The sequence below is a fragment of the Acomys russatus genome, chromosome 16 (assembly GCF_903995435.1).
Source record: "Acomys russatus chromosome 16, mAcoRus1.1, whole genome shotgun sequence".
Classification (NCBI taxonomy): domain Eukaryota; kingdom Metazoa; phylum Chordata; class Mammalia; order Rodentia; family Muridae; genus Acomys; species Acomys russatus.
In genome coordinates, this window is record NC_067152.1 from 34,504,029 (window position 1) to 34,517,260 (window position 13,232).

At 37.6% G+C, this 13,232-nt stretch overlaps 1 protein-coding gene across 1 annotated transcript in view; it reads left to right on the forward strand.

Moving 5' to 3' along the window:
• The window catches only part of Cep112 (centrosomal protein 112), a 444,738-nt gene that overhangs the window by 27,375 nt on the left and 404,131 nt on the right, over positions 1-13,232 (forward strand). The window contains exons 4-5 of the mRNA XM_051158947.1: positions 6,363-6,453; positions 8,082-8,159. Of these exons, the coding sequence (XP_051014904.1) occupies positions 6,363-6,453; positions 8,082-8,159 (169 nt within the window). The remainder of the gene's footprint in view (positions 1-6,362; positions 6,454-8,081; positions 8,160-13,232) is intronic.

Here is a 13,232-nt window from a genome sequence, read left to right on the forward strand (position 1 = left end):
TCATTTTATTTTTCTAATTTCTGAGGTTTAAATTTAGGCTGCTGACTTGACTTTCCTTCATTTTTTTAGGCTTGTGTAGCTACATCTTTTCTTCTTAGCATCTCTCTCACTTCATTGTGCATTTTATTATGTTGCAGCTTTTAAATTGTTTCAGTGTTTTCTAAGATTTGCTTATTTTTCTTTGATCCATTGGAAACTGTGTGTTGTTTAGGTTCTCATTTTTGCATTTAGCATGGCAATTTTTTGAAGTGCTTTCTGATAGTTAATTTTTGCCTTCATTGCTTTTCTTTGTGATTTGATTGGTTTTTTTGTTTGTTTCAGTATGCTTTGATTGTTTTTATTTATATTTTATGTATTTACATCATTAAAAATTATATCATGTAACTTGCATAAATCAGGTTGTAGTTATAATAGGCTACAGTAGTCCATTTAACTACAGTTGTACTTTTTACAGTTTCAGTTACAGTGAACGATCGTATGAGAATATTTGGTAGAAAATTCCACCATCCAGATTTTTTACGTTGTGTAGTATTCTAGAGAGTACAAAGAACTTTTGTGACATTTGTTCTGTCCTTGCATGGGTACTCTTTCTTCAGAATCTGGTGTGTTTGATACGCCAGAGTACGTTAGTAGCTGTGTCTCTGTATAGTAATACAAATTTAGTACTGTCCACTTTAAAGCATGCACTGGGAAGATCTTGATAGAGCTTGTTTATTTTAAGCCTGTGATAACAACTGATTGAATACAAGAACTCTTTTTTCCTTCCCCGCTACCCATTTTTATTAATGCCTCAGTTTTCACCTGTATATATTATATATCATTAACAAATTACTGTAGTTTGTAGTTATTTTTAAAATTTATGTCTTTATGCTAAATTTGAAAGTGATTTAAGTACTAAAATTATATTAATGTAAACTTCATTTGCCTGTGGAATTGTCCTTACTAATGAGCTTTACATGTAAATGCTTATTCATGTCGCTAATTAGTTTACTCTCCTTTTGACTTGGGGAAACCCCTACCGCATTTCCTCTGAGTCAGGTCTAGAGACAATGCACTCCTTCAGCCTGTGACCATGTTTGGGAGAGGCTTTGTCTTTCATTTTTAGAACAAAGTTTTGCAGGACATAACCTTCATGATTTCCATTTTTTTTCTCTTTCAGTGCTTTGACTATGTCATCCCACTCTCTCCTGACTTGTAAAGGTTCTGCTGAGAAGTCTTCTGGAAGTCTTGTGGAGGCTCCTCTGTGTGTTAGTCACTTTACTTTCTTTCTTTCTTTTTTTCTTTCTTTTTTTTAAATATGAAAGCTTTTTTTTTGGTCTCTTGACACATTCATAATGTGTTGCAGCATAGTTCTCTTTTCATTTGGTTTGTCTGGCATTTTTCAAGCTACATAAATCTGGATGTCTTTTGTTAGTGGACTCTTACAAGCAGTCTTGCTGCCCATTTCTGCCTTGTCTTCTTCAATACAGTAATGCCCGATGGCTGGCTTGACGCTACTTTGCAATTCCTTAGACTTCCTTTACTCTCTTCTCCATCCTTTTTACTTTTGCTTCTCAAACTAATTCTTTTTGTTTACTTTATAATGAGTGCTGTTGAAGCCCTCTAGTTAATTTAAAAAAGATTACACACACACACACACAGAGATACACACGTGTGTGTGTGTGTGTGTGTGTGTGTGTGTGTGTGTTGGTTCTTGTGTGTATGGATGTAGGTATCTGTGTGTGTGAAGTCCAGAGAGGGTGTTGGATCTCTTGGAATTGGACCTCAGTGGTGTTTGTGGGACCTTTGGCCCATTACATGAGTGATAGGATACAAATGCCAGTCCTCATGATAGAGCGAGTGGTCTTAGCTGTTGATCTCTCTCTCCAGACCTCCCTCTAGTTAAATTTTTTAGTTCAGTTTTTATACTCTTTAGTCGCCATTTTTGTTTTTCTTTTAAAATATTTAATATTCAGTTATTTAAATTTGCATTTTTCATGCTCAGTGCTCCCAAGCTTATCATATACTTTTGAAAGATATTTTTGCTCCTTGTTTTATAGCCCAGACTGACCTAGAACTCATTTCATAGTCTGTGCAGGCTGGCCTCAAACTCAGGACAGTCTTAATGCCTCAGCCTACTGGGTGCTGGGATTGCAGGCATGAGCCACCACACGGACACAGGTCATTCTTAGACTCCTGTTTCCAAAGTGTTAGTTTCAGGAGATTAATTTCTTCGTTTAAGCCATTGCACACAATCCTTAACACTTTGTGTTTGTTTTTATGTATTTGAAAAGTATTCCTCTCTCCAGTCCTTGGACTGTTTCTTTGAACAATGGAAGACCTTTAAGAATTATCTGGAACAAAGATTCTGAGTCCATTGCAACCTTTTTTATGGCTGCATCTTCTGACTTTTATGCATAAACTCCTGAGGATTGTTTGGCTTGTTCTTTCTTGTTTGCAGGAGCTTGGAGCCTCCTGTTCCTCTTGGTGTTCTTGCACTCTGGGTCCTATGGAGCAGTAGCACCCTGGCAAACTTTGCTTTTCTGTTTTTGTCTTGTCTTTTCTTTCTTCCTTCTCCTTCTTCTTCTTCTCTTCTTCCTCCTCCTCCTCTTCCTCTTCTTCTTCCTCCTCTTCTTCCCTTTTCTCTTCTTTTTTTGTGTTTTTTTTTGAGACAGGGTTTCTCTATGTAGCCTTGGGTGTCCTGGATTCACTTTGTAGACTAGGCTGGCCTCCCTAGAACTCACAGTGATCCGCCTGCCTCTGCCTCCCGAGTGCTGGGATTACAGGAGTGCGCCACTACGCCTGTCTTGTTTTTGTCTTTTCTTGTGCAAGTAGGTTCTACTTGATCCCATTATACCATCAAAATAAGTTAAACAAATCCTTTGGGAAGCTCCTGAAGATGTTTGATTATCAGAAATAGTCTTGTTTTTTCTTTCCCTTTTTTGTGAAACTGTGGGTTTGAACTAGAGAAAGGGCTTCTGGCTCCTCACCACCAGGATGAAGCTGGGAGCTAGAGAGCCCACCTGCCATTGCATGGCATCCTCTGGGGAGGGGGAAGTATGGTAAGAGGATGGCACAGATGCTCCTTCATACCTGCTTTAGTGTGTGTGGTGGCACCCCTGCCTGTGGGGCACGAGCCTTTTGTCTGCTGTCTCGGTTGCTCACACTGGGACTTGGTGCATGAATTGAGAAAGGGAGCTCTGGAATTTCCCATTCTATCATCTTGGTGGTATCACTTCTTAAAGAAAGTTTCTTTGTGTAGAACATTTAATTGATCTTCCTTTGGGTTTTAAATCCTATTACACAAAACACTGCTTACCTTTTTATGGGTACAGGGCAAAACTACATTTTTCTGCAATTTGGAATAGTTTGATGGGGTTAAATATTTTAGCACTTAGAAAAAGTAAAAGGGAAAGTATGTATTTTTTCTAATTTTACTACTTAATAGTAGTTAAAAGCATGTCAGGGAAAGTTACTAAGATACTACATTTTTCCTTCTGTTACCTCTGACACCCTGAAATTAATTCACCCCTTTTCTAATTGGGCACATGTACGACCATGTCACGAGCTTGCCCTGACTGTGGCCTATGTACCAGTTGCAGAGTGTGCAAAGCATCAGGACCAGGTATTCTGTGTGGAAGGCAGCACTTGTTATTCACAAGAGACTTGTATGGTTGGTTTTTCTCCTACTCACTGTTGTACTGTTCACTCTGACTGCTGGTTCGATCCTGTAAATTTGAGGCTATAGTTCCAGTTGAAGACAGCTTCATGGCATGGAGTGAAACTTCTGTGCATAGTGTCCTGTTCCTTGTGCCAGGCAGATTTTAGTGATAATATCAACCTCCCCCTTTAGTTGGCCGAGTTACCTTCATAAGAACCTGGCTTCTGCTGTGTCTCTGCCTTTGTTGGCCTTTATTGGGCATATTTTAGGAACTTCTTACCGAATTTAGTTTTGGATATCTTGAATTGGAGGCATTGGTGTTCAGTTTGATTTTGTAATGGAATTGGAGACTAAGATAGTAATTTGAACTGAAGTTGTAGATTTGGTAAGCAAAGCTTTCCCTTGCTAGTTGAAATACCAATAATATATTGGGTTAACCAGAAAAAGCAGATAAAATAAAAATAATTGAGAACCTTAGGGTCATAGCATATATAGGATGGGATAGAAGAAGGAGAGAGAGAGAGGGAGAGAGAGAGAGAGAACGAAAGAGAAAGAGAGAGAGAGAGAGAGAGAGAGAGAGAGAGGAGGGGGAGGGACAGAGAGACTACTGAAGGGTAGTCTGAAGAATGTCTCTGAAGGGTAGAATAAGTGAAAGTTATCGTAGTAGTTGATTGAAAAACAAACGACAAGTCAGGGATCTTTTCAGAAAACTCACTGTGAAGGGAAAAATCGTTGCTAGGTACCTAGGAGTGGTTACATGTAAATTAATAGACTGTCCTTTTATGCAGGCTCCTGTGCAATAAATAGATAAATGTTTCAGGCCTCCCTTTTATTAATATTTTCTATCAGAAGCACTTTTAATATTTAACCGTTTTTCAATTTTTAACTATAGCTCTTTTTATGATTGTTTAATCAATTCTAAAAAAAAAAAAAAAAAAAAAAAAGGACCAGGCTACTGCTTAGAGTATCAGTTTGTATCTTCCTATAAACCAAATTCTAAATGCTGTAGAAGCTCCATCATGTTTACTAATGAACTTATTCTCAAAATATTGCCTGCCTGTTTTTATTGCACAGCTGGGAGGCTGTATAGGCATATAAAAAATCAGTAGCTTTCTTCAAAACCGTTTATCCAGACACTCAGCATTGCTTAGTAACCAACTCAAAGTATGCTATTTTATCAGTCTTACTTTACCCCAAACCCTACATTGCTTTAGCACTGTCGTGATCTAGTAGTTTGCCTTTTTAGGTATATATTTTTAAAAAGATTTTATTTATTTATTATTTATACAGTACTCTGCTCCTATGTGTGCCTGCATGGCAGACGAGGGCACCAGGGTGTGTGTGTGTGTCTGTGAGGGCATGTGTGCCACAGGATACATGTGGAATTAAGAGGAGAAATTTGTGGAACTGGGTCTCTTTCTACCTTTATATGGGTTCTGGGGCTCAAACTTAGGTATGTGCTTGCATTGGTGGCAGCAAGCATCTTTTGTGCTGAGCTGTCCCTTCTGTCCTTTTCAAGTATTCTTATGGCTTGAGGTTTATGAAGGAAATACATTTTGATATAGTTTATGGTTGAACATTACTGATTTAAACTCAGTATATAGAGGTTCTCCCAACTTGTCTTTGGGAAGTAAGCTCTGAGAAACTGTAGGTATAATCATCCTTATATATACTAGGTTTTCTGTACTCCCAGGCTGATGATAAAGTTCACTGAATTGTTTATTTCTGGACTTTTCTATTTAATATCTTTCGCATGTGTTTGAATGGGGTAATAGTGACTACTGAACCAAGACCAGCAGAGTTACTTTAGAGTAGTTCCTTCCTCTTTCCTCTGTCTTGAAGCCATTTCTTAGACTGCACGAGGACCTGTGGGCTAATGTGGAATAGCAAAGAACAGTGTTTTATAGGGTATTTTATAATAGAGAAGAGCCTTTTTGGTAACATCTTTGAAAAGAATTTCCCTTTTCTAGACTTACATTTAAATTTTAAATATTGATGTGTTTGGTTATTTTGCCTGAGTGCATTTCTGTGTGTACCAAGTGTGTAGCCTGGTGTCCATGGAGGCTGGAGGAGGGCAGCAGATCCTGTGGAAATGGAATTACAGGTGGTTGTAAGCTGCCATGTGGGTTGTGGGAATTGAACTCGGAACAGGAGCCAGAGCTCTTAACTGCTGAGCCACCTCCCAGCTCCAAGATTTACAGCATTTTACCTGAATTAACAGGATGTATTTTAAAATTAGCAGCTTCTGAGTTCAGTTGTTTTTAACTTTGTTTCAAATTAATTGAAACTTTAAGCAGCTAGGATGTTTTGCTATTTTATATATTCTGAGGTTTCAGCTTAAATGTAACAAAATTTACTAGCCACAGACAATGTTTATTTAAGAATGTATACTTCATTTTTCTGTTAACATTAGCGAAAAGAGAAAGGAAGAGAAATGATTTAAATATATGTGATTAGAATCCCGTGTGAAAATAGCATTTGTTTGTAAGGACGTATGTGGCCTTTATGTGACATTTTACTTATGATTCAAAGTAAAGGAAATTAATGTAAAAAGTGAAAATGCTTATTTATTTACATGGATATTTTCTTCTTTGAATGAATCATCATTAGTGTGAACTATAATCTGATTTATAAAGGAAGAAAGTGAGCAATCATAGATTTGGGAATTCTCTGTCCTCTGCTTTTGCCATGGTCTAACTTACTCTTTTGGCTTCTTTAGTAGAGAACAGTGTACTGGAAAGCTCCGAATGAGGTCCCATTCTGTGAGTCCAACTTATAGAGAAGACAAACAACGTATTCCTTCAAACATCTGCGTAAGATTAGGTTTACTTCTACTTGTTCTATATTTTAAGAAGAATTTTTTGTTTGTTTGTTTGTTAAGGTTCCAATTAGTAGTTAAAAGTCTGAAGTTGAAAAATGAAATGTAAGGCCAGGTGGTGGTGGCACACGCCTGTAATCCCAGCACTTGAGAGGCAGAGGCAGGACAGCAAGGGCTATGCAGAGATACCCTGTCTCAAAACAACAACAACAACAAAAACCAAACAAACAAGCAAGCAAACAAACAAAAAGGTGTGAAGGCTTTATTGAACGTATGGATGTCAAAAAGAGCAATGTGATTCTGCTTCTTCACCGAGGTCAAACTATGCTGGCCAGCCCATCGTCTTTTCTGATGTCAAAGAGTAGCTCTGAAACATCTTGTTTTTCATTATTTATTCCCCTTTACTCAGTATATTAATCACATGATTAGACCCCTGGTGATCATAAAATTAAAAAGTGAATGAATTTATAGTGATGGAAGAAATATTTCTTTTTTGAAGAAGCTAAATGCTTTTTGCAACAGCGTGTTTACCGTAGACTGGCTGAAGAGGCTGTGTAAAGGGAGAAAGTGTTCTTATGTACAGACGTTATTACCGAATTCTGGCTGCCTTGGGTTATGTGGCTTCGAGTCACATGAAAGATCATGGGTTCAGAAAGAGGCATACAGAAGGTAAGGGACCACCAGTAAAAGTCATCACATATTGTTAAAGATAGAAATAATAGAAATGCCTTCCATTTTGTTGAAAAGAAACTAGGGAAAATCAGTAGAATATTCAGAGTAGTAGGTTTTTTCTTCCGGTGTTTCAGTATACAAAATCATAGGCAGATTCACTCAGTGGTTAGCATTGGGGTGCTCTAAAGCAGAGTCATGCGCTACCAAGAGAGTCCGTCTCAGAAGAAAGTTTAGGTCTGTACAACAGTTGTTACTTTATGCAGCTGGACTTAGAACTTTAAGATCATTGGTCATTTCATTGACCACAGCTCCTAGGCTGTCTTTAATTGATTAGTTTTAATTAGTTTGATAAGTGTGTAATACTGTGAATTACACAGGAGGAAAGTAAGGAGTCACCATAATTGCATTTTTATGATGTGAGTCCTGAGATTATTTCTCTTTTTATACAATGTATGAGTGACAGTTAATCTAACAACAAAGAGCTTCTTGGACATCAACACAAAACTTCCCTGTTAACTAATTTTAAGGAGAGAAAATAATTCATCTTTCATGTTCCCTCCCTGCTTTCAAGCTACTGTGGTATACCACAATTAAAACTTTTTGTTGAAGAACTTAAAGAGAAGAGTCTGGATTAATTTTCAAAATATTCTTTTGAGTTTTCTGAAACTATATTGTCAAGGCATCTCATTGCCTTAAGCGTCTATAATAAACAGTCATTAGTTAGACTCTAGCTTAGTGTAACACAGTCCTTCCCTCTGACGGCAAGACCACATCACCAAACAAGGACACAAAACTCCCGTTCCTTTGAGTGGTTACATTTTGTCTTGTTTTCTCCCTTTCCTCCTGTTGCCCCATTTCTCCTCCTTTCCCTTCTACCTTTTCTCCTGTTTCTTCAATTGCTTCCTTTTTTATTTATTTTCTCTTTTCTTCTTGTTTTATTTTGTATTTCAGGAAGTTCATTCAAAAAACTCTCCTGTTTCTTTGGATGACAGTGACATTGAAGTTCGTCTGAACAGTTGGAATCTTGGGGTAAAGCCAGAATTTGTTTTATATGCATATGAACATGGCAGAGGCATAGTGTATATAGAAAACATATTAATTAATTTAATTATACTTAGTGAATATCAGCTATTAAACATGTATTACTGTTTTGGCCATACTGTTTTAAATATGAGAAAGAATAACTTTAAATAAGAAAGCGTTCTGAAGAAATGTAAAATGGTCCCTCTCCTTAAAGAACAAACTTTTTTGGTTGATAAAGTAAGTCAGACATATAAATAGCTAAGTAATAATTGAAGATGATATGTCACAAATTATGAAACTGTTATCTGGAAAATAGAGTGGGGCCGTGTGTCACTTAACAACAAGGGAACATCCTACGCTTGTGAGATATTATCAGGTGATGCCGCATTGTGTGAACATCGAAAGTGTCCTTACACAAACCAGGATAGTATAGGTTAATCACTGAGTGTCACCCTCACTACCTAATCAGTAGTGCAGTAAAACAGGATGTACAAGGGCACTGCTGGGATAGTAGGACCACATTGTTTTGTTTTGTTTTAAATAAACATCTTTGTTTCCTTTCTTTTTCTGTTTTGTAAAGAGGTGAGCGAGAAACGCATGATACCTGTGACATCACTTCAGTGCTATAATAATATGGAGTCATCATTTTATAAGCCCTTTACTGTTCATGATGCTGTTGTGTGGCTTGTGATTGTGCTGTGGTAGAGGGAAGAAGGAAATGAGAACATGAATAAAGTTGTTTAGATTAAAAAAAAAAAAAAAACTTGAGCCAAGTTCATGAATGAGTAGCAATGATAGGTAGAGATTTTCATGTACAAATGTCACTATGGACATAGATTTCTTTCCCAGGTTCTTGGTTTAGTAGATAAAAGAGTTAAAAAATTGACCCAGAAGGGAATGTGAGGTGATTAATTAGAGTCATGGAGGTCAAAGGAGCCCTCTTTGGCAACAGGAAAGGCGAGCTGGAGATCTTGAGGATACCATGGGTAAGGAGTAAGGGATAGAAAGCTATACTTGTCTCCTAGAAGTCAGGAAGGCGACAGGTGACCCTGTAGGTGCCCATGTCATTTTTAAAAAACCAGAGGATGCCTACATACTGCCACTTATATGTCCTCGATGGTCTCTGTAAAGCAAGGCTGCAGAGGACTCCTTGGCATTCCTTTTCTCCCTGAAGGCCCTTCTCACAGAGGGTGGAAGTGTTTGGATAGACAGGCAAGAGGCCTTTAAAGTGACAATAGATGTGAAAGAAGAGCTGCTGGTGTAAGTAAACCAAATGGGCTGTGTGGCTTATGTTTCTAACTAGTAGTTAGATTTTGTGGGCTGGATTGTATTTGCTGCTAATCTGAGAGTTTCACTTGTAGTTTTGGGTGGTCTAGAACTTCTAGGTAGATCAGGCTGGTCTCAGAGTCCTGGGTAATCTTTCTGCCCTTGCATGTTGCGTGTTGAGATAAAGATGTGCTCTCCCACACTAGCCGAGAAGCTTCACTTTCAAATGCCAGGCCGTAGTGAGGCCTGGAGCCTTATCTCTCCATCCATATTGTATTTTTCATATATGCTGTCCATTTGCTTTGTGGGCCTTAAGAGGGATTTCAAATTATTTTCTTGTTTTGTGTTGTTTTTCTGAGACAGGATTTCTCTGTGTAGCCTTGGCTGTCCTGGACTCGCTTTGTAGACCAGGCTAGCCTGGAACTCACAGTAATCCTCCTGCCTCTGCCTTCCTGAGTCAATTTATTTTCATTATTCCTTTTGCCACTTAAGAATTTATATCCTGGGCACTTTGAGAATAAGAGTTTAAAAATTTGAAAATCAGAGGATGAAATTGTCTCAAAATGTTAACACAGAAATTAACATTGTTATTTGGGTGTGGCTCTGAAGTCTATCTGAAAATCTAAAATCTAAATTCTCTTCAAATGGAATCTTTGAGCATCATTGGCACTCACAATGTTTCAGAATTAGAGCGTTTTGAATTTTTGATTTTTGGATTAGGTGTATTCTTTGGGTAAAATTTTGTAAATATTGAAGATTTGAAACAGTTCTGGATTCTGTATATACCACATAAGAAATATTTGACTTGACAGTATCTTTCTTTTCTTTCATATAACTTTATAACATTCAAAATTGAAATAAAATTGGAGCATGTTATACATTCTATATGACTTACAACTTTACATTTAAAAACATTCATTCCCCTTTTTGAGATGTCGTCCAAAAATGAAATAGTGTGCTTTTACTGGACATCTGAGTTGCTCTCAGCTTGTTGCTAATAAGAATTCTTGACCAGAATTATATTCACATTTTGTTGTTTAGGTTACATTAAACATAAACATCATTCAGAAGGTTTGTACCAGTCTGTCCATTTTTCACACATCCTAGTCTTTATGAGATGCTTTAGGCAAATTTAGTTAATGGCATTATGAAGGATGTGAGTTGACACAAAGGGAGCAGATGGCTTGTCCATTTAGGTGTTGATAGTACAGCGTGTGTTACTAAGCTTGCTCTTAAATGGAGAGGGCAGGGAGGAAAGGCTCTGAGAGAGCACAGGATGTCCAGCGACTGACTGGACAGTGGAGCTAAGGACAACTGCAGGTTTGCTTCTGAGAAATGAAAATACTGGCTTGGTCAGTTAATTGACCCTCAGGTAAAGGAACTTATTTTAAAAAACCTAATTTTATTTTAGACTGGCAGAGTTTGAAGAGATGGTAAGGTTAATTGCAGAATTAACTTAGAGCTCATGAGATTCAAGGACTGCAGGCATGTCTTGGACTCACTATAGTGGAGGTGTTGGCAAGGTGTAAGAACAGCGCTAGGTGCAGAGACTACGGGAGTAATGAGGCTGGTGGAGCAGAGAGAGGAGGGTGCTGGCTTATGGACGAGTAGTCAGATGGTGGAAGCTGGATACAGAATGAAGTAATGCGGATCACCTATTAATTTCAGGGGTAGGCTAGTTACAGAGAAAAGAGAAATAGAACTGATGGGCAGAAAGACACTAAGTCCAAAGGAAAACATTTCATGTTTGAAGGTGCAGGGGATGTTGCTGTTGGAAGGAGGTGAGCACAGGAAACCCCCATGGAAGGGCAGATGGCTCTGCCAGAGAGCAACATCAAAGAGCAGAGTGAAACCCTGGTGCTTTCCATTTAAACCTGCCTTTGCCCTGAGCCATTTGGAGCTTTCGATGTACATTTCGTAGTGCTTTTTTGTGATTATTTAAGTGTTCAGAGGATTAAATCATTCATATAAGAAAAAATTTAAATATCTAAAATATTTTGATGTAATTCTTTAAAACTAGTTCTGCTTGAGAATTTGTTTTACCATTTTGTTATTCAACAAATTTATGTATTATATAAAATAGAAAGTCCTTACATTCTTCTAGATTTATAATGTGTATACATTAATCAGGCTAGCCTGTATCTCTTGATCAGCGTGAAATAAACTATTGAGTTTGGAAAGCTTGGGGTTTGTTTTGATTTCAGTTTCATCTGTGAATGTCTGCATAGCTGTGCTTTCTTGGTCCTATAAAGGAACAGCTAGAAGCTAGTATTGATCTGTGCTGTGAGGTAAGGCTGCGTTCTTCACATTGCTGCCGTCCTTGGCAGCACCTTCCTTTTGATGCAGTTGGTATTCTATAAATTGATTTTCTAGAATTTGTTAAGTACTTTTTTTTTTCAAAATATATTATTTTTCTCAGGAATATGCTAAATTTTCCTAGTACAGTATTCAAGTAGAGGTTTTTTTTGAAAGTAGTAATGAAAGTTTTATCTTTCATTTAAAAAATATTTTACCTTTCAGCCTTTAGTTTTGTACAGTCTTGCTTGTGATTGCTTAGTCTTTTCTTTATTGCTATATGAATATTATGTTTCTATAACCTTACCTTATCATAAATTCTAGACATTCTTTCTTCTGCCTGGTCAGTGTGTTGGTGGTGTTGTCCATGGAGTTCTCTTTGATTTTATATTGGCTTCTCACATCTTAAGTTTTTCTTTCAGAGTTCAGATCTCCTTTTTGATTTCTTGTCCTTGCTGTTAAATTTCTTCCCAGATCTTTAACTTATTTTTGTACTTCGTCATCTGTTTATTTGAATCCTCGTTGAGATTGATGCTCATTCTTCAAATTAGGCTTGAATTCTTAAGCATTCCATCTCCATTACAACATAGCAACAGCATCCAGATAAACCAGGTGTAGAAATACAGGTCAGGTCATTACAGGTGGTTGTGAGCTGCCATGTCAGTTCTGGGATTGAACCCAGGGCCTCTGGAAGAGCAGCCAGTGCTCTTAACTGCTGAGCCACCTCTCTAGCACCAATACTGTCTTATGGGTGTCTAGAATATGTTTATGAATCTTCTTTTGTCAGTGGAGGACCCATAACAACCAATGGCAGTTACTGTCATAATACAAATTAGCAGGTACCCTGCCTCCCTTTCCTGTTTTCTGTGGATAGAGGTGTATGGGGGAAATTACTGTGCTGACAGTGTTAAAAGCTTCCCCTGTACGAGGGTTTTGAGTTGTAGCACTAAAATCATGGTTATTACTGTGAGTTTAAAAGAAGAATAGCTTTCTGTTAGAAGATCAATTCTCATCTTAAAATTTATTAGTTACTCTCACATTGGGATTGAACTGATAGTATTTGAGACCATTCATTCAGAGTTTTGTTGTCTTTTCCCTGATGCTCTCATTTTGCTCAGGCTTTCCCTCTTTGTCCCTTTTGTACCCTGCAGCAGTCTCCCAGAAGGGCCTGAGAAGGACGTGCCTGGGGTCAGTTCATAGAGCCCCTTGGGAAGTGCTCACCAAGGACCACATCGCCTCTGCTACAGTCTGATTTGGGCAATCTGGTTTTTTTTTTTTTTCCAATTATGTTAGAAACCTGTTTCCTGGTTTTTAGGGAAAAACCAAATTGAACTTGTTGATATATTAGACTTCTCTTTTTCCTGTGACGTTCCCTGAATGAATAAATATATCAGATTTTGTGAGTAGGAGAAGTCATCTTAATGAGAGTTTTAGGGTCATTTATGCAAAAAATTAACATTTTGGTAAGATAAAGTCCCTGAAAGTTTAAAACTGTCTGGAAATATGTGCTCATAATAT